The following is a 25,742-nucleotide window of genomic DNA, read 5'->3' on the forward strand; positions in this document are numbered from 1 at the left end:
AAGGGGTCCAGCCAGCAGCCGGTGGAGGAGGAATGGGAATAAAATCGGGTGGTGGGCGACTGGAGGATCCAATATACTGGAGGAATCTCAATTAAAAGTGGAGAAGAAGCCGACGACGAGCAGTGAGTGAATTTAGGGTATTAATTAAAACCACAACTTCCACGGCTCCTGCTCTTGTTGTTGTAATAAAGTGAAAACCGAGAAGTCGACTGACGACTATCATGCAATGCACATACGTAAATACTCCCAAAAATAATTCAGAATCCAATCCACTACTGAATCCCAGGGGTTGCGGATCACCAGTGCACTCGTGGAAGAAGAAGAAAGAAAAAGTAAACTTGGTCACGCACAAAACTACCCGGCCTTCCTCATTTCATGGCACTTTATCATGCGTGCAGCAGAAAAGCCTTATTTATGACCACCACGACCACGACCAGGAGGAGATCATATTTAAGCCCATGCATTTCTCCATGTTCTGCTCCTCATGGCTGGAGACAAACAGTGCAAAATGTGTAAAAACTGATGTACAATTATGTATGTGCACTTATGGTGACTTGGTCGATGTCAAATGCAAAGTTAATGCGCCTCTGCTCACGAAATGAGAGAGCCATATTTACATATTCTGTAACAATGGGATGTTGGTGATTAAAAAGGAAGTATACAACATTTCTGATTTTCAATTTTCTTTATTATTTCTCCGTCTCATTCATTCACTTTCATTGTTCTTTCTTCGTTAAGGTTTCATTTCAAGCTCATTAGGCTAAAATTTATGCTAAATTAATTGCAACAAAGATTACTTGGCAGAATCGTAAATCCAATAATGTACAAACTAACAATTATACTGTTAATGTGTGTATGCTAATGATGGAGTTTTTAAATTATACGACACTACTACACTGTACAGAATTATTTACATAGTGCATCCTAACATTAGGAGGGCTGCTTGCTGTGCATATTTATATTTATAACGTGGCATTGGTGCATTTTAATTTTGTTGGCCGTTAAACCGCTACAATTTTAGGGTTAGCTGGAAACAATAAGGAGCTGGAGGTGGTAGCTGGATTCGAGGCCGGAGGAGGTTCCATGGCCCATCAATAATAATGAATGACGCGCATAGAATGTGCACATCTACATGATTCAGAGCGTTTAGCATACGAGAAGAGTTGACCTACGAGAAGGGACTAGTTGGCTCATGGTTGGACTCGCTTAATATCTACTTGCACGCTTAGAATGAATAATATTTAAAAAGTAAAGCTATATCATTACTACTCACAAAATATAGTTCAGTTCAGTCTGTTTTGCTGCTCCTCCGTTCGCCGCTAATAAGTATTTAATAGTGGAACATATTGGAATCTATTTAGTGTACCATCTTGCTCGTCTTAATATTCGATGGCGTGGTGATTACGTGGTGATATGGTGGTGATGGTAAAAGTTGCAGCATTACATATTAGGTTACTGGTTTATTAACCGGAGGGAGAGAGAGAAGTCTTGGCTTTTATTTTGGGGGAAGAAAAGGAGCTTCTCTCTGGAGGGAGAAGAGGTGTTATCTTGCTGGTCATCGCATTCTCATGATTTCTCGTTTATGTGGGGCGCATATGGACTCCTCATCGGCATCGGTGGAGAGCCCGTACTGGAATTGGCTGGAGAAATGGGTGTTTACTTCTCCATCAAATTGAAATATGGGTCTAATTTATTCCTCTCTTGACTCGCTGGCCTCAAAAAGTAAAGTTTTTGGGCCTAAGTGGAACTGGACGAGGGTGCCCTTGAGGCTGAGTTATGTATTCGGATGAACCCAGTTGGCAACCTGTTCACTGGGCAGAGGTGGATTTCCTCCGTTCTTGCACCAGCTACCCTGCTGCGGCTGCTGCTGCTGCTGCTGGTGGTGGTGATGGGACAAAGGTCCATGAAGTGGGGCCTTCTTCTTGTTGAGATGGTAGTGGGGCATGAGATGGGTCGGACCCTTGAGCAGGTCACATCCACCACTGCTGATCACCGACACTCCCGGCCCTGCAAGGACAGACAAGAAACCAATTTGTTCAAGAACAAGAAGAATTATGTACAAACATTATTGGTTATTGGGAATAATTTGCTTTTAAGAGGGAACGCGGGCAGGGTGCCACTACATTAAGTTTATTGCCATACAACTCCACACCACTCGGCCGTTCGAGACTAAATAAATGAGATACATTCTTCATCATCTTCTTGGTCGCGTCTCCTCGAGAGTCGGAGGCAGTGTGTGAAAGTGGTCTCTGAATTCCACTTTCTGGTCTCTGTCCGTGTGTGTTTTGTTGGGTTGTGGAGAAAAACAATTATTTATTTCTGCCCATTGTGTTGGAAGCCCTTTTTCCACTCTCCAGAGTTGCTGACACTGAGGAGTGTAGTGCGGAGCCACTCACTCCTCAAAATTTATGAGAATGACCCCAAGTCCAACGAGACCAAGCGAGCAGGCAAGTCAAACGCAGCTTGGTCTTTTTTAAAGTGAGTTTTGGAAATGAGATGATAAATTTATAAGAGACGGAGGAGGAGGAGAAGTTGGTTGTGGTTGCTTCGTCTTCTTCGTCTTGGGGCTCGTACTAAATCAAACTTGTCCATTTATGCATGAGGTGCCCCCACCGACTTGCCTAATTCCTTCAGACAATAAACCCACCATGGCGCTGGCCCATGCAGCGCTTAATTGCACTGCGTCACCGAGCCAGCTCAAATATCAGCACAAACTCAGAAACCAACAAAACCACGAAATTACCCAAAGTGGAAGATGAAAAGTGCTTATACCCAACAAAATGAGAAACTTATTTTCCTTGGAGGAGGAGAAGTACGGTTAAAAAAATGAGTAAATCTATCTACAATAACCGCAAAAGAATGTAATGGCAGGCGATGGTTGGAGTCGGAAGAGACGGGTAATGATCCGAATCCTACTGCTAATGATTTCCTGTCACTCCCAAAGTCAATATTTTACAAAAAGGACAAAGTTCTCTGCGGTTGTTTGTTAATTGCCAAGAGCGGAAAAAGGAAAGGTTGAAGAGAGAGTCACAAGTCTTTGATTTCTTGGAAACGAGAAAATGCAGACAAAAGGAACGAATGTTATTTTGTAACATTTCCTTGTGTTCAAATCCTCCATGTTTTATGAATTCATGAATTAGTGTCAGCAGAAAGTGCATAAATTCACTAGACTTGAGAATTAAGGGATCGACTCTGACGACCACGAGTCGTCCCGTGGAGACAACCACGTTCGGATGGAGACGTGCAACGATGCGATGCTGGAGAACACTTAAAATACATGCCTAACCATACATACGAGTTTGTACTTAAGCACATATGCACGTAGATACGTATGTGGTTCCATGGTGGTCATCTAGCAGCAGTGTTTTTGAGGAGGGAACGTGAGACTAAAATGGACAATAAATAGACAGACGAGCTGACTGTCATGACAGAAATAAATTGTATCCCGAGAGTGTGTACATATGTTTGGCAAAATATGCTTCAGATGCAACAAAGCTTCGTACTTATTCGCCAGCGACGAGAACAGTTCTGGGGAGAAAGTGGTGGAGGGCAACTGGAGAAAATAAACTCACCGTGAGAATATGTTTGACTGTGTCCTTTCTCCTCGTCTTGGTTTCCCCTCAACCTCCGCAGCGTCTTCTTGTCGTCACCAACGAGCCCATCGTCGTCCGTGTCGTCGAGGAGTTGTTTGCCGAGAGAAAAGCTGCCACGGTGCTGCGGGACTCTGAGCAGTCTTCGTAGGGAGAGGGCGAGGAGAAGGGAGCCGAGAGTCAGGGCCGCCGCGACAAGAACCGCGACCAGAGTGGAGGCAGTGAGAAGTCGCTCCCGGGAAAGCAGGGCGCTTGGCTTCTCCACCAGAAGGAGCGGAAAGGACGCCTCGCTCGTGTCCACAGACAGCGGAAAACTTCTCGAACCTCCGACAAAAGAAGAAGACGACGAGGAAGAAGATTCGTCTTGCTCCCCCTCCTCAAAGTTGGGCTCGAATAATTCAACCTAAAAAGACATACACGAGTAGGAATTAGTTCGTGAGTACATTCATGGGCCGATACTTGTGGGAGCGGAGGGTGAAAGTTTGTCCACCCATGAATGAAGACAATAAATTACGGAAGAGAGGAACTTTTGAACTGACACAAATTGGGGGAGAAAATCCCGCAGAATTCTCCCTTCTGTACTCTTTTGGCCAAAGTAATACAAATGTACATAGGGTAAGTGTATACATAGATATTTACCTGAATGTGATAGAGCGTGTCTGGCCAGAGGGAGAGTGACACGGTCGTAGAGTCCGTGACCAAGTGACCTTTAAGTCCTCCACCATCCAGCTCCCACGTGATGAGGTACTCCTGTTCCGGTGCCTTCTTGACGTCCTCCCAAGCCAGCTCCGCTATGACGAGGGATTTCTGGTGAATGAGGGACAGCCTTCGAAGGGCCCACACGTCCTCTGGCTCGCCCCTCTCCTCCGGCATCGTGACCACTTCCACTTCCGAATCTGCAGAGTCGGAGTTGTCCACTTTGCTGCGGTCCATACTTTCTCTCGGTGGCGGATAGTTATCGTCAACCTTCATCATTTGACTCCACGCCCGCTCATCATTATCATCACCATCAGCGCCAAGTGTTTTTTGTGGTGTTATCGTCGTTGACGTCGTCGTAGTTGAGGAGGTAGTGGTTACTTCCAGTCCAGCCGTTTGCACTGGGTGGTAGATGGCAACGAGGCCTTTGGAAGAGACGACCAGCACTCGCACGCTTCGCACTCCAAACTCCAACTTGTCCCACAGAGTTTTTGGAAGGAGGGCCCAAGTCTGTGTCGTCTGAGTGACCTGTTTCCACTTGAGGTGCGGGAGCTGCTGGATAAGGACGTAGACGAGCGGCCCTTCGCCACTCGCCGCTGGCCACGTGACTTTCCCCGGAGACAGGATCAGAACGGAGGAGGATCTCGTCGCTGCCACCGGACTGGGACTGGAGGCGGATGAGGTCGCGTAGAAACTGCACGCCACTCGACAGCCGGAACCCTGTCATGGAGAAAGAGCAAGTACTGGGTGAGAAATCTGGACGAAACCGTCTCCATGAACTCCTCCAGGTATGCATAGAGAGAGGGAGAGAGAAAGAGACAGTAAAGATAGTGGTAGTTTTTGGTTGGGAGAAAGTTGAGTGTGTGGAAAGTGTCCCATAAAACACGGGCCATATTAAAGTGTCAGCAGGGTCCATTATCTAAGAAAGACTTATGGTTTTTGGTGGTGGAAAGTGCAGCAGCGTCGGAGACCACGATATTCCGCTCTCCCCGTCCGATAAGAGAGCACTAACTAAATAACTCCTCGCCGCACGGCAACGAAAGTTGAGAGAGAGCGAGTAAGTACTTACACAGGAAGATGTGGAGCAGATTGCAGCCACAATTTTGCTGCTCTTGGTCACCGTCGTCGTCGCCTTGATCCTGCTTTCTCCGTCCATGTCACCTTCTCCTCCTCCCACCGGCTGCCTACTGCTCTGCGTGTTCCCATTGTTGTTCCCACTTCTCCACTGCACCAACATTTCCAACTCCTCGCACTTTCTCCAACACTGCAATCAAATTCAAACATTGATCGTTAATATTGCTTATGTAATAACTGCTTTATTAAAATGTGCGCGTGAGTGATCACAACCGTGAAGTTAGACGCGTAATAAAGTTGGCCACTCCATATGCATCCAACCACTTAATTTCATTAAAACATTCCTCATATTACACCACTCGCTATCAGATTTGCAATTTCAGGCAACTGCAGTTCCGAAATGGGAGCCATTTAAGCGCTGATATGCACTCATCCAGCCGATTCATTTTAAGTCTGTTGAGGACTTGTACTTTCTTGGGGCATGGTTCTGCTGGCTGGCTTATTGCTTCCTCCGTCTCTTTCTCTCTCCGTGTGTGTGGCTGAGAGCAATAAATAACTTGAAGTAATTCAATTTAATCTCTTCTTCTTCCTCTCTCAGGCTGGATTGAAGTGCAATTTAGCATTTGCATTTACTTCTTCACCTGCCTCGGTCGGAGAGAAAGATGCTCTCAGCTCATAAATCTCCCTCAACTTTGCTCACTTATAGTTAGTACCCATAACTCTGCTCTCATCCTCTCAGCAACACACCACCAAAAGAACAAGCAAACGCCAGGAAACACTGATAACATGCAAATCATGCAGATTTCATTTCCTCGCGAAAACCGGAAAGGGATGAATTTTGCAACGTCGCCATTTTCTTTCTTTCTTGGGATTAGTGAGCCAACAGGAATGACTAACGATCGAATTGAGAGGAACCGCAACACCGAGCAGTGACTTTTAATGAGCAAATTTACAACGTTTCAAGAAGTAGAGTCAGCCTAGTCAAGGGTTTAATTAAGCTTCTGCTGAACAAGTGTCACCAACTTATCCTAATAGTTACGAGTGTCTTATCCACTGCAGGCAGATTATGCTATTTTGCATCTTCACTCAACCCACTTCTCTTGCTCGGAAGGATTCAGTGGGACGCAATTTAGTTGAATAAGCGGTACAAAATTGTGTCTTATCATACATTGTTGTACCGAGTAAATATGTGCATAAGTAGTCCTTGAGAAGTTCATGGGGAGAGAGGGAGCCGGAGGAATTGATCATAATGCGCTGACTCAGATTTGTTTAAAGATTGGATTCCTGCCTGCCACTCTCTGAACAAGAGTCAATTTCTCATTTCATTTCCACTTTTAGCTTCTGTTTCTTTTGCTTTGATGGGGCTGAGGAGATTGTTGTGTGTGAGCTCTTTCTCTCTCCGTGACAGGTGGGATGACGAGATAACACCTTTGATCCACATCCACTGCTAATGGAGCCCAATTACATACATTTTCCATGGACCACAATGCGTAATAATATCCCATCAGGACCACTACGACTGCTCCATTTCAGTGAGAGACCACACACACGCGTCCCCCTCAACTCCATCCTCTTCTACATAAATACGATGAATAAGAAATGTCGAAATCTGTTCAGGTAAAATCCTGAATAGAATCAAAACCAACTCTTTGGTTTGGTCACAGTGACCGCGTCTGGAGAATTTACATTATTTCCACCACCGCCACCACCTGTGTGCTGTGCAGCCTTACCTACCTTAATCCTTTTAGAGGGGTCATAAAATAAATGAAAAATTACGCAAGACGATCGACGAGAGCATAAGAAGAGGCATTATTAAAATGTGATGATGATGCGAACGGGTTTTATTACAAGACAATCATTATTGCCAGCTTGCTTAGCGATAATATTCCCAAGGTTCGCTTTGTCTAGATTGGAATTAAATTAGCAGAAGGAGCAGGCTTCAACAGTGCAGAAGGAAGGATGGTTTAGGTTGGAATTTCAATCAGACTTGATGAACAACTCGTAGATTTTGGTCGTTGAGAGAATAAGACGACCACGACGACCAACAGACCAAGAAAAGAGGAATGAAATTAGGGTGCACATATTACGAACCCACAATTTAAGACTGGTTGCATATTTCATGACCATACGAGACGAGATGATGATGATGATGATTATTATAGCTCACCATCAAATCAATCCATCTCAATAATCGTGCATCATCCTTGCATACTTAAACTGAGACAAAATCAAACGAATAAACTCCAAAGATGAAATCAAATTCAGCAAAAACTAACAATTTCAGTGGCAAGACCGGCAACAGGGTCTTATGAAGAAATAAGATGGGACAGGGGTCGATCGAGTCGATGGATGTTGACTGACTTGATTTCGTCACGTTTCATGATTTCTTGGAAATTCCGCATCTGCTCGAAACGATCAATCCATTTGTGGTTTGCTTCCGTCTCAAAAACGATCCTTGTCATTGTCCAGTGGTGACTAGGAATTTACTAAACGGTTCGCTCTGAGATGGTCAATTTCACTTTTCAGTTTGGAGCTTATATTGCTGGTGCATAGCCAAAGTACATACTTTGTAAATAATTTCAACTAATGGATTCACTCCATCTTTCATGCCTGCCCATCAATATTGCTCCCATTCTTCCTCCGATGAATCTCCATTGTGCCCAACGTACTAATTTCAGCCAATTCCTACGAAAGCACATACGATTCTATTCTGCAAGGTACCAATATTTTCTACCATTTGACAAGTAGTTTTTAGGATCGTTTCCAATCCCAACGATGTGTGTGTGTGTACTCTGGGATGAATTTCGGCTTACTTTACTCGTACCCTCCGACGGGTCTGTTACACATTAGGCCAACTATTATGCCGTGTCATTCTTCTTTTGAGGGATCGTTTCCCGTAATGTGCCTGCAGACAGACTCACCTCAAAGCTGAGGTTCGTTATGTATATTCCGCACAAAGCGAGGAAAGGGAAACCAAGTCGGGTCAATTTGTCATCAATTTTGAAAAGGTGAATCCAATCCCCTTAAATTTCACGCGCTGACTCCTCCGTTCAATGCAACCCTCCTGCAGATCAGGGTCTCCGAGATATGGATGTGTTCTACTATGGCGTTGTATAAATAATACCAAAAAGGTCTCGTCCTGGACCATATCGTACACACAGAAAAAATAAGCTGCAGCAGCAGATGAGCTTGATTTCAACGGATTTGAACCCAAAGTAAACTGTTCAATGCAGCAGAGATGCGGAGGAACCATGTGAAATACAATACACGTCGAAATAATAAAGGTCGTATATTCTTGCATTGTGTCGTTGGATCGGAACACAAATGTCTTTCATCCTCAGTTCGTGATTAGCCTCTAACTGGCTGGCTGGCAAATTGTTGTGTGGAGCTAATAAGGGCATAATTTAAGGGCCCTCTCGCTCTCCGCTCCGTCGGCCCGTCGGGATGAATGAGTGAGTCAGAAGGGCAGCTCTCGTGGAATAATGCTACGTAATTCGTGAAATAGACGAGCCAAGGGACGACTTGAAGGAATTTACCATTTCCTTTTTCAAATCCAATTCGAAACGATAAATCCTCCTGTTTAGCAAGAAAGAATTCTGTGTCCTGTTTTCCACTCGGTTTACTTGACATTGTTGAACAAGTTATAAGAATCTGTTTCCCTCGACTTCACAAATAATAAATCTTTACGACGACGACGACGGGAGCAGTACGTTCAACTTTTTCTTTGGACTCATTCCTCAATTTGTCCAGAGATGAATTGCTTCAGATTTCCGGTCACTCTTGGGGTTCGAATGACGTGGACACACATCCGCGACATTTTTTCACTGCTGTGTGGCATTTATATTTCTTATATCTCTCCGTCCCTTCGGACCTGTGATGCATTGCTGGTGGTGGAGGCAACAGTGAGACCAGCCGGCTACCTTTTCCCAATAAAAAGTAGCAGAAACAAGACCAGTGCAAATCTAGCAGGTTATGTCCAGTCGTCATTCGTCCCTTAATTTTGATGTCGATATTCATATTACTCGATAAGCCACCTTGTGTTACGAAATGAAATGTGAACTGGACTGAGTAACAAGAATACATGAGAACCCATCACGCAATTGAGCTGTCAATCAGCCCATCCATCCATATCGTTTGTTCCGTAGCCATTGAATTCCTATAGGAAATGACCCCAGGCAGGGCAGCAAGAGTTCCCAACTCACAAGGTTCAGTGTGTGCACAAAGGATTAAGAGACCACTCAATAATGGTAATAACTACTTGCTCCACAACAACTGCACACAATGCACCGAGAGCCTAACGATATTCATAACAATAAATCCACCCCATTGTTTGCTCGCTCTCTAAAATGTTTTCCATGTTGTTCTCATTGTTTCCAGTCCAGCTTGTGCAATGATTGCTTCACTTCCTTCCAGAGCTCACAAATAAATACGTTCTTATTGCTCCAGAGCTCCACACCAAACCTGGACGAAGCAAGATGCGATGACAACATTTATTGTGCGTAAGTATGTATCTGGAGATGCATAATGTGCAACATGATGTGTGTGTCGTAATGATGAGGAAAGGTGCGTGTGGAGTAAAAAAGGGTGTTGTTTTCCTTGTAATGTGACTACATTAGCATCCCATCACATTAAATATCGCCTCCCTCGTTACCAACAATTCGGACGGATTACTTACGGGGGACGACACAAGAAGGAAAACAAGGAAACTTTTTCCAACTCAAATTATAATAAGCAAGTACAATAAAAAGAGGATGAGGAAAGGACGAATGGACGATCTTTTGTCTTGAAGCAGCACCACATCAACGTCATCATCATCATCACGTAAGAAGGATTTTTGAAGGTGCTTATTTGGATTAAGAGCGAGAAGGAGAAGAATGGAAGACAACGACGAGTTATGATTAATCCTATTAAACAATAAAATAAAATGTGCTTGGCTACTTGGTCAGTCATCAGCTCTGCGTCTTCTAGTTTTCGTTTCCATTGCAGGAAATGCGCACGAAGTAGAAGTGGGAATCAGAGAAGCCACAGGGTCGTCCTTTTTTACTGCTGCGACTAATGGGATGCAGCGTGGATTAAAACTTTCACATACATATTTAGACAGATCTATAGGAGCTCCTTAATTTCATTTTAATGAGAGGTAATTGCTCACCCTCTCGCATTTCTTGTTCCACACACCATTGTGCCCTCAACCTCAGTGCCACATTAATCCTTGGACTCGTATATTATTTATTGGTGCATACGTAGGTATAAAATAAAATTTCAACAACAAAATCCTGGAATGAACCAGTGAAGTGAACTTTTGAGCACAAAAAGTGACAGGGGTTACGAATGTAAGGCACCCATCCAGTGGATGGGTGCCTTCATCATCAGCCAGCTTTTCGGCATCGCTTTTGTATGTGTAAACCAGAGTAAAAGATCTCGACGTTTTAATGGGAGTGTGGACTCCAAAAGGAGAAAAGGAAGAAAAGCGGCATCATTTTGTGTAAAAGATAGAAAATGCAAACATTTTGAAAATAAATTGATAAAGAAGGAAGCGAGTGAGGAAGAAGGAGAGGGGAGATGATCAAAGTATGGATTAAGTAATCGCTCGCCTCGGTGTGCTTAATATTTGGAAAGAATGGTGCTCCCAAAATTCGATTTCAACAAAATTCGACTGCATTTCCACTTTGCATACTAATTCGAAACTGGGCTTTGCTCATGAAAAGGATCCCATCGTGCAGTTCATAAAGAAAAACTCGTCTCGTCTGACCCGTTGAATTGTTTCAAACAGACTGAAATTTGTGAAACGGATGATCAAATCTTCTTTTGCGAGCGAGCTCGTTCATTTCTCATTCGTTTATTGGGATTAAAAGGTCAGTCAGATCAGACGAGGTGAAAGATGCCTATCCCACATCTCCCCCTCCTGCAGCAGCCTCAACCTGAGAGAGAGCGAGAGGAGAAAGTCAGGAGAAAGGCATTAAATTTTGCAGTGGGACATTCCATTCTTCTTCTTCCTCCTCTCCACGGTCTTAACGCCAACAAGGCAAGAGGCAGACGACGCGTATTTTATAAATGAGTCGGTCGGTCGGGGTGAAGACGTGACACGTGATAAATTAAGAGAGCGGAACAGCCCACACCACCCGGCCATCCATCAATTAATCATCGCTCAGCTACACCCGGTGCCCCACCAAAAAAGCAAACAACAAGGAGAGCACACACATTTCATATGTATCCGCACATGACACACGGCTTCACTTCATTACTTCAGATTGGGCGCAAAAGTCGACTCCTCGTTTCCCCTTCGAACCCTTGGTCCTGATTTCCGCAATGTTGACGGCATCAACTCTGCCGAGCCGACTCCTATCACACTCTTTTCATAATCATGCTGATGGACGATGTACGTGACATGTTGATACAGATTTTACGTTCCCACGCCGAGCAGAACACGGCTCCCTCGTCAGGAGGATGATCTTTGAGAACTTGATGAACTAATTCAAGTTTGCTGCACTCTCGTTTTATTTAGAAAGCGAGGGGAGTTACCACGCAAGTCCCTCGTGTGCTGGACCTCCTTGAGAGTGAGTGAGACCGTAAGGAGAGAGAGACGTAGAAAATAAACAACCACGTCGTCGTCGTCGTCAGTGTTTATTCCGGGCGAACGTGCCGCAGTAAAAGTTGAAGAGCCGTGTGTTCACAACAACCACTTAGAGCAGGAGAAAGGATGTGGCCAGAAGATCACGTCGAGTCTGACCAGGCCAACGAACGGTGGTGAAAAGCAGAGAACTAGAAATATTTAGGCGTATATAGCTGCTGTGGAAAGTGATTTTTGGGATGCTGCATCTGGGCTGCCCCGTGTAACGAATGACACTAATTGCCCTCTTCACACGTTATTATTATTACGTGAAGATAAGAGCAGGCAGATCGAAGCTCCAGAGAAGAAGGAGTCATTAGCACCAGTCGAGTAATAATAAACCCATGGCTAAATAGAGATTCAATTAAGATGGCGATGCTAAGTAGCTTTGGTGTGCAAGACATGTGTAGCATCGCCTCCTAACTTTACTCTCACATGCGTTCACTTTTATTTTGTGAATATTCGAAAACCAAACTGCAACAATGGCCCGCGAGAGTCTGTATATTTACGCATGAGAACTTTCCTTCCACATACTTTTTATTCTTTTTTTATTAATAAGGAACAATGGGAAGTGTCGGACGAGGCATCGAACATGCGACGACGACGTCTCTCTCTCTCGAGTCCATTATTGCACAAAAGAAGTTAATGGAAAAGTTGCCCACGATATATTACAACTCTTGATCTAATAATGAGGAAACTTGGAGCACTTTCTTTCCCTCGGCCTCTCTGGCTAAGCTTCGTGTGGGGGTGGAGAGGGGGAGGTGGGTGAAGTGGCCTCTCGTCTCGACAACGACGAGTGGTGAGTCATGGGTGACGACCACTTTTTCTGAAGGACTGACATTGCCAGACCAAACTTAATGATAATTTCCCCCAATCACCCCTTAAAAATTGGAAGAAATGAAAATCTCTGACTTACGACAAGACACTCCGAATCCTGGCTGCACTCTGGCTGCTGCTGTCCACTCGGATTCCACTCCTTCGGGACAGTCTGTGCAATAAAGAGAAAGCAATCATGTTAGTTTAGCTTGTAAAAACCGGAGAGTATGAAGTCTAATTTGGTATGGGTCACTTGGCCGGTCTCTATCTGGTCTCTATCTGGTGGTGGTCATGCTTCATTAGCCGTACCACTCCTCCAAACCATCCATTCAACACTATCTCCGTCTTCCTTTCTCCATCCACTTTCTCTCTCTCTCTCTCGTACAATATTTGCTCAACAAGGCTCTGTGAGAAGGAAAACAGGTTGACTTTGTCCAGTCCAGATTTCCCATCCTCCTCTTTGTCCCTGTCAAAATCTCTCTCTCGACTCGACAGCCATCGATCCCTGCACCCATTTTATTGGAGAGAAGAAAAGACTCGGCTGCTGCTGGCGAAAAAAAATCCAGACGGATTACATCCAGGTCGCAGGAGGAGGACAGAGTCGCAATGTGCACCCGGATTGTACATATCTCGTCGCAGAATGAAATACAATTCAACTCGAGACAGGACTTGGTTGTATTTTCGTCTAAAATGTGACGAAATGTGAGGGAGACTGGCCGCTGAGCTCTCAATGTTATCTCATCATCGTCCTCCTTCTCTTATCCAGTCCTCCAATCTTCTCCTTTAAACTGCTCATATTGTTATATTTAGTTATCGCACCATTTCCTTCACTGAAATCTCCAGCACCAGGGAAATGTGTGTGTAGCATTGTGGAGTCTCATAAAAGAGATAACATCACACTTATGTTCCCCACTCATTGAATGCTCACTTAAACCCAAGAACTGAATCCATCCAGGAGACGAACTTGGAATGAAAGTGATCACATTTCCTTCTCCAATAATTTCGAGTAATTGGTCGGAAAATTGGGACCTGCTTCGTCCCTCATCATGACGAGGAGGGTCTCCAACTCATGGTATTTCGTACCACTAAAGGTACAAAATTATTACATGTTACGCTGCTCCTACCGGAGTAGTCCTACCTTAAAATGTCTCCATTCTGAGACGAAGTTCCGTATGAAAGAGAGTGTGAGAGACGAGTAACATGAGACGATAGCCTCCAAATCCACGCCTCATCCTGTTTATTTCTCCCTTTCTTAAACGGTTTACAAACATTTGGATCCTTTTGTGCCGCCTTGTTATACGTCGTTTTTGTTGTGTTTGCATGGGAAAAACAGTTCTGAGATCGGATGGACCTCTTTAAACCCCATAAGCTGCCTGCCACCCTCTCATATTGCCCACGCACCCGTCAATCCAGAAAGAAACTCGCTCCGATGTCATCTCCTCCGTCGTCGCCTATTCAAACAAGGCTCTGCATATGTATTAGAAGCATAATGACCATGCAGACGCTGTTGCTACATGCGTGTCATTCGGTGCATATTTCTGGTGCCGGGTTAGGTTTTCGACAGCGATGTCAATCTCCAGGTATATATCTGAGGAGGGGAGCTTGCGAGGTTGATAATAACAGATATTGGTGCCCTTTGGATATGTGGTAGGGACCCATGAGTGTACTAAAACCCTGAAGTAGTTTGACTCCATGGCCACATTTGCGCCCGCCACACCCACTCAAAAATGTCCAAAAAACGCTTTCACCCCAGTTTTCACTCACTCAAATCCACGCCAAAAATCCAATTTTACTCGGATTTTGAAATTTCTTTCACCATTATACTCCCAGATAGTTGCTTTCTTCAATCCAATATCAAACTCAATTTTATTGATGATTATTTCGCAAACATAATTTGTTTTGTTGATGACTACAACAATGCTCATTCAGAATTTTAAATTTTAAAAATACTAAAAATTTCGAAAAAATTGAGTTTGATATTGGATTGAAGAAAGCAACTATCTGGGAGTATAATGGTGAAAGAAATTTCAAAATCCGAGTAAAATTGGATTTTTGGCGTGGATTTGAGTGAGTGAAAACTGGGGTGAAAGCGTTTTTTGGACATTTTTGAGTGGGTGTGGCGGGCGCAAATGTGGCCATGGAGTCAAACTACTTCAGGGTTTTAGTACACTCATGGGTCCCTACCACATATCCAAAGGGCACCAATATCTGTTATTATCAACCTCGCAAGCTCCCCTCCTGAGATTGGTTTGATGCTGCACAAAGGTCGGATAAATGAAGTCGCCCTCCTTGCTCCGACTTGATCTCGCGGAGAGGAGGAGAAGGAGAGAGAGGAGGAGAAGGAGAGGAAAGTAGATTGCATAGGTTTAAGTGGGATTTTGAAGAGAGAGGCCGATTTAGCAAACCTGGACGACCCGACCAGGAAATTGAATGTAGTAGTACTTGGACTTCTTCTTTTCTGCTCCATTTATCGCGAGAGATTGAGCCCATTCAACACCACCAGCAGCACCACCGGGGACGGATCCAACGTATATTCGTCGAGAGACCAAGAAATGGAATTGGATCACGATCTCTACTCAACGGAGGAAAAAGTCACCAAACCAAACCAAATTGAGTCGTTGCTGGTGGTGGTATAGGGACGGAGCTTATGTGTTTAGCTGCATGGGAGGGAAAGATGTCGAATACGGAATTAATCACTGGCTGGACTCACTCACTGCGCACTGCATGAGGAGAAAGAAGAGATTTGGGACGACTTGGTGAGCCAAATCAAATCAAAAGATTACAGCCGACACAAATTTCGGAGAAAGGAAGGATTCCACCGAGCAACAAGATTGGACCAAAAACTCACTCGCGACGAGAGCGAGGAGAGTGACTAAACACAATGCGTGGGTGGGTGTGTAATTGGAGCCCGTTAGATAGAAGTGGTCCTTTGTTCAATAATGAAATAATGTAACTCCATCCATGCACCATTTCCGAGGGAGAGAAAGTGATGAATTTGGATTAATGAGGATCGAGGTCGGGACTCCGGGGTAGTCCTCATCTTTGAATAAGTCATGTTTGCACTAGTCAGAACAGAAACCAAGAGTCAGAAGCATAATGATTAATTGTTTTCAAACTCCAGACCCGACGACCCCACCACATCGACACCACTTTATGAATAAAACAATGCACACTTCATCCTCCTTCCTCTCCGCGTCCTTTTTCTAACGACACACATAGCCAACAACCAGGCTTAAAACCTAGTGAATTTCTCATTATCTCATCGTCGGAAATTTCTGATCCTACGACAATTCCAATTCGGTGCATGCATACACTGCTCCTCCAAGTCTTGCCTCTTGTTCATTCTTTTCTTAATACAAGAGCTCGGAGGAAGCAGGCAGGCGAGATATGAAGTGAGAATCCAGCTGTGCCTACGACGACGACACAGGACGCTGGCCTGTACGACGGAGAGTGCAAAACTGGTTGACAAAGACGACCTAGAAGATCAAGAATCTCATTGTTCCCTTTCCTCCTACAAATATATTACCAGGACGGAATAAAGCCAAGTTGGGGAAGAAAAGCGAGCAAAGAAAAAGTCTCGAGGTTTGAGATTGCCTTCGAATTCTCGCCCTCTTCGTGTGAGCCAAGAATCCCATCGGATTACACGACGACAAAAGTCAAAAAATTTAATGTTGAGGTGTTCTCTCTCACACCGAGGGCTTGGTCCTCCTTCCATCACTCACTTCCGCTCTCAAACAACGGAACACTTTTAAGGTAAACATTAGCAACAATGCACAAGGAGCAATTCCACCTCCAAGAAGAAATGTCCTCTCCTTTTTTATGGGAAGGCCGCAGAGTGAGGAGATTATTATGATTTCACAGATCAGGATGATGAGAACGGCCAAGTGGCACGACGTGAATTTGGGTAGAAAAATGCCATGCACATTCTAAAACGTACTATCTGAAAATCCAAGGCGAAGGGGAAGAAAGTTAAGAGCGAGGATGATACCACTTGTAAATTGACCATTGCAGCAAACAAATTTAAGCTGTGTGTAAATACTGTGTAGAAAATCCTGCTGGGCTTCATCACCATTTTTTTGTAGGAGCCATAAAGTGTCAGCAAGTTCGTTTTCATTGCCTCATTTAGAGGAGAAATTATTATGTTTCCTCCAAAACGGAGCAAGATTTACTCGACGACGACGCACATTTTGCATTCAGCATCATCATCTCGAGATTGATGAGCCCTCAAATTGCTCGTAATGAGCTCCAGTAGTCAGTTACGTCAACAGAGGCACACATATTGCAAACTCTAGCTCATGTAAAAAGCAGGAGCTGTGAATAAGGCGACGAGGACGACGACGGATAATCTTTTATTTTCATCCCAACATTTCTCCCCAAACATTCTCGACTAATGAAGACGGCGTTCATCACATTTTCAAAAAATGTCCACAGTTTATAATCAAAAGTTCGACTTGTGCATATGCAGTAATTAAATTTCTGTAATTATCGTATCTGCCCCTTCGACTGACCACATGGGTGAGATTTGGTGGACTTGTTGAGCCCATGCTTGCAGTGCTAATTGGCGAACCTGAGCGTTGTGTAATTGGTGGTGGGTTGTGGTTGTTGCGTAACGAAGGGGTGTGGAAGTTGAAGGGGAGGAGTTTTGATGGCCTGGGAGCCAGAGCGGTGTGATCCTTGCGGCTTATCACGAATTATTATCAGTTGAGAGTTGATTTGATGGACCCACGCATCAACAACCCACCACCGGTTCATACTTAACTTCATTACTGCACTTTGGTGCTACTTGATCGACTGGACGCAATTATTACACGGTAGCAAAGAGCTCTCTCTCTCTCTAATAAGCACGGATAGAAGGAAAGCAGTGCTGGTTTTAATCGGAGGCAGGGTGCAATGCTAATGGTGGCCTGTGTGGGATGTGAGACAGTGTGTGTCATGTCAGGAATGAGGTAGCTTTAAGTAGTTTTAGTTGTAATGTAACGCGATAAAGGTTTTGATGGGCGCTCTCGTCTCCATACTAATTAACACAACCCTCTCTCTCCCTCTCTCTCTTTATACGATGGTGGGGATAAAAAATGCCGACAAGACGACATTGCGAGAGGAGAAAGAAAACCTTTCGTCGGTTTGCAGCTATTGTCTCAAATGCAACACTATTTAACTGCGGCTCGAAGATGGCCTCCCAACATAAATGGTATCCCACGCCAAGAGACTTTATATCATCGCCGTCCGTAAACTGAGTGACAGGAGACAAGAACCAACAACTATCGCAGACGAGACGAAGAAGAAGATGAATAAGAAGGACGAATAAGTGGCAGTGATGTGGTTGGTGTGGTTTTAGTTTGCGGTTGGTTGGTTGGTTTCATTACAGCGCGACATGATGATGATGATGACCACCCATTGTGCCAAGTCACTTGTCCACCATGACGGATTCAACTGATGAAGATAAGCAAAGTGCGCTTTATCACATTCACCAAACAAACACAAGAAACCAAGAAACCAGAAGTCATGCCGGATCAGCCTCGTCCACTGCCTGCCCATCTTGGTTGAAACAATGGGAGAGACAATGGCAAGAGGGCGAGCAGAATAAGGTGTGAGTCTTGAAGTGTATTTATTATTGTGCGTCGCATTGTCGTCTAAAAATGGACACGTTTAGAGGAACTATTATCCTGTCTAATGTGACACTGATCAGAGGGGCAAATCGAGATAAAGGAGAGATTCATTATCCTCCCTCCTCCTTAAATAACCATCGCCATCGTCACCAGGTTTTTCTTCTGGGTGTGGCGATGGTGCTCCGTCCTTATCGAGGAGAAATCAGAGGGAAAGGCTGTCGTAAACGGGCTGAAAGCATGCACACCATCACTTGGTTTGTCCATCAAGATAATTAAATCAAAGTGAGAAGAATGAGGACCATAAGTCACTCGGCTTCTGCCATCGTCGAGAGAGAGAGAGAAGAAACGCCACCAGATTTGTCTCCATCTTCTTCTTCCCAGTGAAGAAAAAGGCCATCAGTTTAAATAATTAAGTGGCCATCTCTCTCTCCCTCGAAGGAAAGAGGCGTCTCTTAAAACGTTGGCAATGAATTTCAAAATTGCATCAAAATCTTTTCCGGCCGTGTCGAAACCTACCATTCGTGTGCGTTCCCATATTTCATTCGTCTTTTTATAACCCAAGATTCCGTTGTGCATTATTCTGAAGCGAAATGTGAGGAAGAAGAAATGAAATGAGATCCTGTCCCCTCACCCGCACGCCGTAAACGCACAAACATTACTATCCAAAAATGTCAATGTGCCCATCATGTCGTTTGACATGGCATGTCTCTCTTCGAGCAGGAGGACGACAAATGGCTTAGGACACGATACTTTGGGAGAAATTACAGAGTTTACATCTTCCCATGAGGAGAAACCTGGCGTGGCAAGATGGGCACGAGGAGTCTCCCATTTATTTTGTTATGTCACACATTTTCGTCTCAGGTCGTCGGAGAGAGAGAGAGAGATGATGAGACCCTTTATTTTATTGGGCCTAATTACACCAGAGCACAACACTGCGTCCGTCCGGCCAGGTTATACAATTTTATGCTCGCCAAGTTTAGGAGGGCCATCATTTTCAGGAGGACCCAGGGTAGATATTATTACTACCACTCCCAGTAATTATTCGCCCTCCGTCCCCGGTCGCATGATCTCGACCATTTTTCCACCGCCTTTGTCCTCGCCATCATTATTCCCCGTCCTCTCGCCATGTGAACCGAAAAGGAGCAGAATATCATTGCTCTTCGTCTCAGTACCGTAACAACAGTGGTATATGGTGGTACCAAATACCAGGCCCGGGGCCCGCAAGGGCCCGGGCCGGGTCGCTAGCTTTACACTAGATATAATGGACTGTTTTTAGTATTAAAGATTTTACAAAAAAATTATTCCACGCAAATAAATTTTTTTACATCTAACGTTGAGCTGGTAGATCTCATTTGTTTTTCTTGTGTAATTATTTTTATATGAATTTCATTGGCTTACACTTTTGTATGGATTTAGAGCAAACATTCTGTGTAATTTTTTGATTTAATAGTTTGACTTTCGAATTTTAGTTAATATGCAAGATTCTGATTTTAACCGATACTGCATTTAAAAATTCATTTAAAAGCGAAATTAGGCTCATTAAAGAAAACCTAAAGGTATGGGTCGAATTATTTCTCTGCATTAGCAATTTAAAATTTGCAAGGTCAAAATCGGAGACGATCACTTCATGCCTTCGCATTTTTACTTACAATTCCGTCATATGTAAATTAGCTGACACCAAATTTTTTCAACATTTTTGTATATTGCTACTGTACTTTTTTTGTTGGATTGTGGGAAATTCTGTGTACGTAAAGAGTTGGTACATTCTTAATTTCTTGTAACCGAAATATGCGACAGGAAAAAGGCACTTTTAAAAAGATACTTTTTGACAACTTTTGACAACTTCAAATACGCCTTGCTAAGGGCAAATTTAATTTAACCCAGGGGCACACATGTCAGTCTCGTTCAAGTGCCGGGGGATTGGAACTTAGTACCTGGGAAACGTCACCCAAAAGTTCCGATTCCCTGGACTTTTTAGTTATGCAAGTTACAGGGAAACGGAACCCACTTGTCGCAGGATTTAGCGGGTTTCGATTCCCCGGTACCCTATTAGACAAAAGTTACCATTCCCCGGAACCCAAGATTTTTCTTCGATTTTTCATAAATTGGATATATTTCAGGAAAAAAATTTATTGTCTCAAATTAACCTCCCACAAATGAGGAAAATTGGATAAAAAAATTAGAATTTTTTATAGTCGCGCAGGTTCCTAAAATCACAAATTTCTGACAAATTTGAGGAGCGGCAAGCTCAAAAAGGTACGGGGAATCGTCACCCAACAATTATTTTCTGGGAAAAATACGATTATTTTACAGTTATTGTTACAATTATTGCGTTATTATCGTGTTACAATTATTTTTCCCTCAAAATAATCGTATTTTTCCCAGAAAATAATTGTTGGGTGACGATTCCCCGTACCTTTTTGAGCTTGCCGCTCCTCAAATTTGTCAGAAATTTGTGATTTTAGGAACCTGCGCGACTATAAAAAATTCTAATTTTTTTTATCCAATTTTCCTCATTTGTGGGAGGTTAATTTGAGGCAATAAATTTTTTTTCCTGAAATATATCCAATTTATGAAAAATCGAAAAAAAATCTTGGGTTCCGGGGAATGGTAACTTTTGTCTAATAGGGTACCGGGGAATCGAAACCCGCTAAATCCTGCGACAAGTGGGTTCCGTTTCCCTGTAACTTGCATAAGTAAAAAGTCCAGGGAATCGGAACTTTTGGGTGACGTTTCCCAGGTACTAAGTTCCAATCCCCCGGCACTTAAACCAGACTGCTTGTGAACATATATAGTGTGCCTGTTTCAGGTCCAAATGTTTACAATTGTATGTCTTTTATTCTTACAGCTGGATGAAATTTTAAAACTATTTTCAGCCAGAACGTAGGATTTTCAAAATACTGTACGTTTTCGAATTTGTCAAGAAATCAAAAATACGTCTTCTAAGAATTAACTGGAATTGAGTTTCCGGACCTGCATTTTCACTAATTCCAAATGTATGTAGTTGGCAGTTTTCCAAACGTTTATGATAGATAGAAAGGTACTTAATAGAAAAGGGTTTTTGAACTTGTCAACTAAGCGAAAACCATGTTTCAAGCTATGAACTAGCGAACTAATTTTAAATTATGTATTTGGCAAATACTATTTGCTCACAGAAAGATAAGCTGATACGTATTTTTGCGATTTTTTGAATGTGCGTTTTTTGCATGTGACGAAATTATTAAATGTTTCTTTTCAGCGAAAATCCGAGGTTTTCAATGCGTTGTAACTTTCCCAATTGTAACTAGGGATGCACCGAGTGGTGAAAAATAAGACTCGGCCGAGTCCCGAGTACTCGGAAATTCCTGAAACGAGTATTCGGCCGAGCACCGAGTACCGAGTAATACATAACAATCGGGCAACATCTAATAACAATGGACACTTCCCAGCGTATTCTAGCTAATTTTGAAGATACTTATTATCGGTGAGAATACGTTTGGTGATATCCATTGCTAGTGCAGTTTATAAAAAAATCCTTAATATCGTCGTCGCTGATGAATTTCGACTTAAAATACGCAAAAATGTTACGAAGTTTGTTTTGTAAAACCAAAAATGCAGGAAAACTTCTTGAAATCAGTTTCATGGACACAATAATTTGTTAAAATGACCAACAAAATTGAGAAAATACTCGGCCGAGTCCGAGTAGTGAAAATACAGGCCGAGTACTCGGTGCATCCCTAATTGTAACTTGATTTTAAAATTAGTAATTTTTAAAAAATTCCTAAATATGGTCAGCTTATTTCCGTAAAAAAAACAGGTAAACATTTGTCAGATCAAAATCGGGTAAAAGTTATCCCCGTCTAACCAAATGATTACGAAATTAAAAAACTGGTTGTTAGAGATATAAAATTGTCGAAGGCGCTAAAACAATTGCACTGTGAGAATGAATTTCGGGATGTTTCTAAATTTAAGTCGGTGCCTAATTAAAAACGCACCTTAAAACCTAAAAAAGTACGGGAATATTTTGCATATTTTATGGTAATTTGAAAATAAATATAAGAAAATAAAGTTTAAAAAACTATAAAAAATAAAATTTAAATGAATACTATATAAAACATGTCCCCAAGGGTCGTTGACTCAGAGGATGGAGCGCATGTGCGCTTAGAGCCCATGCGCTCGGCTTGGTTTGACCTGCATATGAGGTCAGCGTTAGACCTAATTGGGCTCTATTTAGGGTGGTGGGAAAGTATGCCGAAAAGTATGTCATATTCGCGCATTTATCGATAAATAAATTATGAACACCTTAGTTGCAACTAAAGTGTTCATAATTGAATTTTCGCCGTCCCACCGATATTTTCAAAAATATGGCTGAGTTAAAAACGCAATAAATTTTCACTATTTTTCCATAGAACTGGCAAAATAGTGCACTCTTGATACCCGTAGAATATTATTGCGTTCTAGAATATGGTGCGAAAACGACTACATATCGAATACATATGTATATTGAACTTATGCAAGGGCCCGGTACTTAAGCTCATACCAGGCCTGGCCATTTCACGGTACGGCCCTGCTTCGTCTGACGGAGCAGTGTGTTTGTCTATTTGTCCCGATAATATACCATTCGCCTGACCGTCCACTTACTTATGTGGATGGCCTCTCTCAGGAACAAATAAGAAATTCAATTAAAAGTATGTACGAGGAAGAAAGGTTTCCGTCACACGGAAAGTGATGACTATATGAGCCCCATATTTACTGCTTATTTCCTCTCGTCATCAAAGAACGAGAAAGGAGTGCACGAGTCGTCGTCGTCCCACGCCACATTCGTCCATCAAACTTTATTAAATATTGAAGTGTCGTAAACTTTGTCTCAACAAGAGGCCCAAATAAAGGGAAACACAAACGAGGAGGCGAGGCGAGAGGGGAGTACAACTTGCGGGCAGGGAATTCGCCGTCGTCGTCGTAAACTCGGAGAGAGAAAGCGCTTTCATATTTGTACAAATGTGTGGCTTACCTCTTGGATACAGGTCGCCCTGCACTGGGCCACGTGAAGGGGTGAACTGACCTCTCCCACATCTTCACCTCCCACACCAGACCCTTGAATCGGCACACCCCCCGCCAACATCACCCCACGCCCACCAAACACGCTCAGACAGAGCAACACACGGATCCACATTTTGAATTTGGATCAACAGTGAGTACAATTCGCGAGGATTGGTCACGATCAACTTGAAGAGATAAACCACGATGTACACTTTTTCACTCTGGATGCAAAAAAAATTATCAATGTGTGGAAACTTTGAACCAGACAAGAAGGGGACTTCTTTGCACAAGGTTCAGTTTAAGAGAGAAGAGTTCTTTGCTTGTTGTGGCGTCGCTCGCAAAGTAAGCTCCGTCCTCGCCGAGGTTTCGAGTAGAACTGAAGTTGTGTGGAGGAAGGAAACCGGTCTCATTGCCCACCATTTGATCTCACTCGCTGTGATCAGTCTGAGATGCTTTCCTCTCTCGCTCTCTCTGCTGGGGAACCAAACTTTGGCTGTAACTCACTCACGAAGGCTGATTAAGGGCTTGCACATAAGTCCCTACGCATAAGTACCACAGTGGCCTTTGCCTGTGTGCATGAGTTCGTTGGAGGGAAGAAATAATGGGAAAGTGCTCGCCAACAACCTCAAAGGAATACATCCAACCAAGGATCGACGCAGGCAGGGGTGTTCAATTTCAGAAAACAACACTCACAACAACAAAATAGTCACGTTGTTTTATACCTTTTTCGAATCCCCCAAACTTCAATTTTCTTATGATTCAGCACAAAATTCGGGAAAACCGTAGTCAAGTCAAGATTAGCATCATCTGCAATGCGTGGTGTATATGTATGTATCTCAAACCTGTTGTGTAGTGGTCGAAAAGTAGGAACAATTCTGGAAATTTTTTCCAAAAAGCAAACTTCATTATACACATGATGCTCCATCCCGTTATTAATAATATTACTGCGTCGGTCGGCATTCATTTGTTCCCTAACTGGATGGAAGGATGACTATGAATAAGAATTCGAATATCGCGATGAATTGTTCTGGCTGAACTGACGGATGGTTTGCTACCCTTCACTTCTCATAAAGTGCTCACTCTGGGAAATTGGTGGGTTTGATGGATTGTAAACTAATCGTCGTTGGATGATGGACCCTTGTTGATGCGGGATGAAGAGTGACATGACAATAAAGGGTCATCCCACCCAGTCCACTGCTCAAGGCACGTACTCGTCTACATACGCCACCCATCCCATTCCCTTTCCACGTAAATATGTACGCATAGCAAAAGGAAAGATGTTCCTCGAGGATGTTTAAGTGGACAAATTATACTTTTGCCGGATGAAGTGACAATACTCGTCCATCGCAGCACCACGACCGTAGGGTTATAAACATGTCGATCCCCACCCATACATACGTGCACACATCATAAACAAATGCACTTTATTGCAGCACGCATAAATCAAAAGCCGACCCAATTTCTTGTCGGAATAAGGTCCGACTCATGTGTGTCGTACAGACCAGACTTTGTTGTACCGAGTTCGCATAGTGAAAGAAGGGTTCTCCTCCATCCAACACAGGGCTCAAGTATTTATTGGACCCTCTACAGCTCTTGCAACAATAAAACTTAATCCACTTTTGGGCATGCACATAAATATATTGCACCTACGCCGACCACAGCTTTCTCATACTCCTGCCTCCTCCTGCATGTTCAATAAAGCTGGAAATCCATCAAATGCGACGACGGGAAAAATTCGTGTAATAAAGGATTACAAGTGGATGCAAAGGAGCAATAAACAAAAGCACACCAATAAAACTGGAAATGGAAACAACTACTCATTTTCTCCTCCTCCTCAGCCAGCACCTACAGAAACATAGGGAAACTCTATGCAAGCAGGAAATATGTGCCCCTCTGGAAAGCTTTAAAATTTTTAGTTGGGAGTATTAAGGAATCAAGAAAAGTACACGAATGACGGATTAAGGCGAAAGAGTATTGGTGATTTTACGACCCTTGTTATTGTTGGTTGTTTCGTCGCCCTATCTGGTGGAGCATACAGCCAGCTTGGTTTTCGTTGGATTTCTTGAGAATGGGGATAACCTTACGTAATGCAATTCGGAGTGATTTTATTGAGTAGTTGAGCGAGCAGGAAATAATGACGCTTCGATTGGATTTCGCCCCATTCCAGATTAACTTTATGACTACTTACTTTCGCTGTTAAGTCCTCGCATACGTTGCCAAAGCCCACTGCTCTCGACGACCGACCGTATTCGAAATAGTTGGGATTGCCAATATGAATATCTATCTGGTGTTTGTCCATGCCATGTGGCAGGCCATTATTCTCCCAACTTTTGG

At 43.3% G+C, this 25,742-nt stretch overlaps 1 protein-coding gene across 1 annotated transcript; it reads right to left on the reverse strand.

Moving 5' to 3' along the window:
- Window positions 1–666: 666 nt before the first annotated feature.
- Window positions 667–23,960, reverse strand: LOC110859272. Its single transcript, XM_022108183.2, has 6 exons — window positions 23,380–23,960; window positions 12,884–12,955; window positions 5,356–5,550; window positions 4,230–5,006; window positions 3,573–3,993; window positions 667–2,007 (listed from the first exon to the last, which is right to left on the reverse strand). The coding sequence occupies exons 1-6, from the start codon at window positions 23,539–23,541 to the stop codon at window positions 1,775–1,777; spliced, it is 1,860 nt and encodes a 619-aa protein (XP_021963875.1). The 5' UTR covers window positions 23,542–23,960; the 3' UTR covers window positions 667–1,774.
- Window positions 23,961–25,742: the final 1,782 nt, after the last annotated feature.

The sequence above is a fragment of the Folsomia candida genome, unplaced genomic scaffold (genome assembly GCF_002217175.1).
Source record: "Folsomia candida strain VU population unplaced genomic scaffold, ASM221717v1 Fcan01_Sc025, whole genome shotgun sequence".
Lineage (NCBI taxonomy): Eukaryota > Metazoa > Arthropoda > Collembola > Entomobryomorpha > Isotomidae > Folsomia > Folsomia candida.